The sequence below is a fragment of the Penaeus monodon genome, chromosome 6 (genome assembly GCF_015228065.2).
Source record: "Penaeus monodon isolate SGIC_2016 chromosome 6, NSTDA_Pmon_1, whole genome shotgun sequence".
Lineage (NCBI taxonomy): Eukaryota > Metazoa > Arthropoda > Malacostraca > Decapoda > Penaeidae > Penaeus > Penaeus monodon.
In genome coordinates, this window is record NC_051391.1 from 31043402 (window position 1) to 31048498 (window position 5097).

Here is a 5097-nt window from a genome sequence, read left to right on the forward strand (position 1 = left end):
ACGAATCATGCTCAGCGACACACAAACTGCGAAAATCCAGCAAAGTGCCAATCCTCTTGACTGCAAAATTAATTAAGAAAAATTAGTACTTTCGCTCCCTCCTCGCGGCCCAGAGGAGCGGAATGCAAACACATGCGCTCGTCTTTCCTTCTTTCTTTGCTTCCTTTCTCTCTTTGTTCTCCTTTTCGTTTTCCTTATCTCTTTCTCTTTGTTCGCGGGTCGTGCTGTTACTATGGCAGGGTTAGTGATGGCTTTACAACTTTGGTTACAGTGTCTTATGTATTAAGGCATAGCATTACATCAGCTACTGCGATGGCTAACACTAATCATGGGTTATTACTACAGTCTCTTATTTTGTACCACTGCTATCTGGATTATCATCATCATAATTGCTACTTCTCTCTACTGCTACTTTTACTTCTGTTGCTACTGCTGTTGCTTCATCTACCATAGTCGCTTTTTCTACTACTACCATTACAACAGATATAATAACTTTTGCTACCATTCCAACTGCAATTGGCATTGCCATTACTACTACTATCGTCCCTGTTACTTATCACTTCTATCATTATCGATAGCACTATCACTATTAATTGCACTAGTACTATTAGATAACTATCGTGTTCATTATCACGACTGACTATCTTCTGTCGCTTAATCTATATCGAAATGAACACAAAATTTTGTTAATTATGTTAACGATTCCTTCAAGATAGACAAAAAATCTCTACATCTTCGATTACTAAAACAACAGTTGATACTTCTGCTACAACAAGCACAGCCACGGCCGGAACTTCTGTCAAACATGGTTCGAATTCCTGGTTGTTTCGGTTCCGAGGATTCGAAGCTTCGTTGGCGACGTGACTAGTCCGTGGCTGTGCAGTCGCTGCTCTTTAGAATGATCGCTTCATTTGCAACACCCGATATCAGTGCTATTTTAACTTCTAGACACTCAAACTAGCTTTATATCCATCAATGCTTCTTTTGTTATTGCAACAGCAGCTGCTACAGCAGATGTTATTTCTACCATGAATACTAGAACAGTTGGTACTTCTACAACTACAGTACAGCTACCCAGCTGGAACTACACCGCCTGGTACTTCTTCTACTAAAACTACAACTACAATAATGAAAATATAACATCTGCTACAACAACTGTTACTTTATACTATAACTATCTATAACTCATCGACTATAATTGTAGTATCTACTAAACAGCTGGTACTTCTACTACATCTACAACTAAGACTACAACTACAAAGTACAGTCTGTAACTACAAACTACAACTACAAACTACAACAACAACCGCATCCTGCTGGCCGCCACCATGACTCACCGTCTTCTCCATCTTCAGAGCCAGGAAATTTCTAGGGCGTTTGCGAGGCCTGGTCTGAAGGTGATTTAAAAGAGAGGATCCCATTAGAACATGCACAGACTTTGTACAACTAAGAGAATAAAAAAGAAGACCCAGGCATGCAAATCAAATGGAGAAAATCATATATACATGAAAGCGAACCAAATTTTTTCAGCTTATGTACACCTATTGAGCCTTATTCTCTAAGTAGTATATATATATATATATATATATATATATATATATATATATATATATATAATATATATATATATATATACATATATATATATATATATATATATATATATATATATATATATATATATATGAAAGCGAACCAATTCATTTCAGCTTATGTACACCTATTCTTTAAGTAGTATACATATATATATACATATATATGTATGTATGTGTGTGTATATATATATATATATATATATATATATATATATATATATATATATATATACATATATATATATATATATATATATAATATATATATATTATATATATATATATATATATATATATATATATATATATATAATATATATATATATATATGTACATATACAGGAATATTCAAATTCAAGGAGGCGCTAGCGAATTACTCTCAGCATTAAGCATGACATGGAGTATATAAAATAATAAAACAGTAACAACCACAAATAACAATTATAATAATAATAATAATAATAATAATAATAATAATAATAATAATAATAATAAAAATGATAATAATAATAATAATAATAGAGATGATAATAATGATAATGATGAGGAGGAGGATTAGGATGAGGAGGAGCAGGAGGAGGAGAAGGAGGAGGAGGAGGAGGAGGAGGAGCATGAGGATGTGAATGAGGATGAGGATGAAGATGATGATATCATTAATAATAACAATAATAATAATGATAATGCCAAATAAACCCACAAATCTTCACACAAACATAAGAATACAAATTCAAAATCAGATAAACTACAAACGAGTAAATAAATAAATGACTAAGAGGAGAATCCACCCTCGTGTGAACCGCCGACGTCTCCAGAAATGCAATCGGCAATTTGCATATCTAATTAACGAAGTGCATAATTTCGGCAATGAACATTCTAATCTATGAGCAAGGCAGCCAGAGTAAGGGGGAGGGGAGGGAAGGGGAAGGGGTGGAGAGGGGGAGGGGAGGAGGGATGGGTAGGGGAAGGAGGAGGGGAAAGAGGAGGGGGGGGGGCAAGAAGGGAAGAAAGGGGGAGCGAATGGGAAGGGGAAGGTAATGGGTGGGGAATAGGAGTGGGAGGGGCATAGAGGAGGGGGAGCGATAGGGTAGAGGGAGGGATGGGGAAGGATGAGATGAAAAGGAAAAGGAGGAGGAATGGGGGGGGGGGGGGGGGGAGGGGAGGGGGGGGGGGGGGGGGGGGGGGGGGGGGGGGGGGGGGGGGGGGGGGGAGGAGGGAGAGAGAGGGGGGAAAAGGGAAAAGAGGGGGGGGAAGAGGGAGGGCGAGAGGGGGAGGACGAGAGGGGGAGGGCGAGAGGGGGGGGAGGGGGCGAGAGGGGGGAGGGCGAGAGGGGGAGGGCGAGAGGGGGAGGCGAGAGGGGGAGGGACGAGAGGGGGAGGGCGAGAGGGGGAGGGGGACGAGAGGGGGAGGACGAGAGGGGGAGGGCGAGAGGGGAGAGGGGAGAGGGGGGAGGGCGAGAGGGGGAGAGCGAGAGGGGGAGAGCGAGAGGGGAGGGCGAGAGGGGGAGACGAGAGGGGAGGCGAGAAAGGGGAAAGGGGAGAGGGGGAGGAAAGAGAGGGGGAGGACGAGAGGGGGAGGCGAGAGGGGGAGGGCGAGAGGGGAGGGGGAGAGGGGGAGGACGAGAGGGGGAGGCGAGAGGGGAGGACGAGCGGGGGGAGGGGGGGAGGCGAGAGGGGGAGGGAGAGGGGAGGGGGAAAAGGGGGAGGAGCAAGAGGGGGAGGGGGGGGAGGGGGAGGACGAGAGGGGAGGACGAGAGGGGGGGACGAGGGGGGAGGCGAGAGGGGGAGGAGAGAGGGGGAGGGCGAGAGGGGGAGGGCGAGAGGGGGAGGGCGAGAGGGGGAGGGCGAGAGGGGGAGGACGAGAGGGGGAGGGGGCTGACCCGGAAGGCATTACATGGAAATATATTTCCATCTTTGTTTTTTTTCTGTACTATTTAGATAAAAGATGCATATAACTGCGAACCACGAAAAAAATGTAACATAGATATAATGTATGCAAATATTATAGTAGATTATTTTCCCTTCTCTTTTCTCCCTTCTGATATCTACCAATATAGATACACAATTTTGTTATCATAGTAAACACGTGATTCATAACCATCACAACTACACGTATTTTTCAACCACGAAGAAGCATTACGAGCTCACAAAACATACGTCCACTCTGCGAGACAAAACAAAGCTTTATCCTCATAATTATCCTGTTTTTTCAAACCTTATTTATTTTTCGAAAGACTTTTTAAGAAAGAAAAAAAAATATAGGGTAACAAACTGTTATCTTGAAGAAGCTTTTACTGTTTACAGAGTGTTGGGAATATTGTACATCTTAGTCTAATGTTACTTTCTGTGACGTTAATGAGAGCTGAATTAGTGTTTGTAAACAGGAGGATAAATAGTTGCTTAGTAACCGAATCTTGGTATCAGGATCCCGTAGCCTCTACTTTTCGGTTTTCCCTTATACCTTATACTCTTTTGAGATTCGCCTTTTCGTGAAATCTCTTTCTTGGTATTTTAATAACCACAATCACTACAATATATACACCAAAAAAAAAAATATATATATATATATAATATAATATATATATAATATATATTATATATAATATAATATATATATAATATATATATAATGTATAATATATATATATATATATATATATATATATATATATATATATCAAATTTCAAAAACAAGGTAAATATCGATGACACTATGTTCAACAAAACAGCTGACAATAATAACATATATCATGCGTAGTGTTTACAACAAATGAGTATACGTGACTAATAAACATAATAAACAAACCTAAACAATAACTAATATACATAGCTAATACAACGAGGAAAAAATCTATCACAAATAACCCACAGTTCTTCCAGGCCAAACGCCGAGCCCCGAGTGTGCCACCGCCGCCCCCCGGGGTGTGCCACCGCCAAGCCCCGGGTGTGCCACCGCCGAGCCCCGGGGTGTGCCACAGCCGAGCCCCGGGTGTGCCACCGCCGAGCCTGTAGTTAAACACACGCACGGAACTGCTGCGAAAATATACAAGCCTTGAAAAAATTTATCTCGTATTTCGGGTGTGGGAAAATAGCGCAAGGCTCTCTCCGGCGTTATCAGCCGTGCGTTGCCGCTGTCGGCCAGGCGTCGCTTGTGTCTGTTCGCCGTCGCGTTGTTTGTGCTTGTTTGTTGAAATCTTTGTCTCGGGAGTAAGTGCTGGTGTGGGTTGTTATCTGGGTTTATGAGCATGTACTCGTGTTTGCATGTTATTTGCATGAGAGAGAGGGAGAGAGAGAGAGAGAGAGAGAGAGAGAGAGAGAGAGAGACAGACAGACAGACAGAGAGACAGAGACAGAGAAAGAGACAGATAGACAGATAATTAGTTAGAGACAGAGAGTGAAAGAGAAAAAAAGAGAGCATATAGATAATAGATAGATAGATAGATAGATAGATAGAGAGAGAGGAGAGAGAGAGAGAGAGAGAGAGAGAGAGAGAGAGAGAGAGAGAG

General features: G+C 41.9%; 1 protein-coding gene across 1 annotated transcript in view; it reads right to left on the minus strand.

Moving 5' to 3' along the window:
• The window catches only part of LOC119573946 (SPARC-related modular calcium-binding protein 2-like), a 39615-nt gene extending 34777 nt beyond the window's left edge, over nt 1–4838 (minus strand). Inside the window, exons 1-3 of the mRNA XM_037921046.1 lie at nt 4721–4838; nt 4461–4597; nt 1338–1391 (exon numbers count right to left, since the gene is read on the minus strand). Of these exons, the coding sequence (XP_037776974.1) occupies nt 1338–1391; nt 4461–4597; nt 4721–4838 (309 nt within the window). The remainder of the gene's footprint in view (nt 1–1337; nt 1392–4460; nt 4598–4720) is intronic.
• Between the last annotated feature and the right edge of the window lie 259 nt (nt 4839–5097).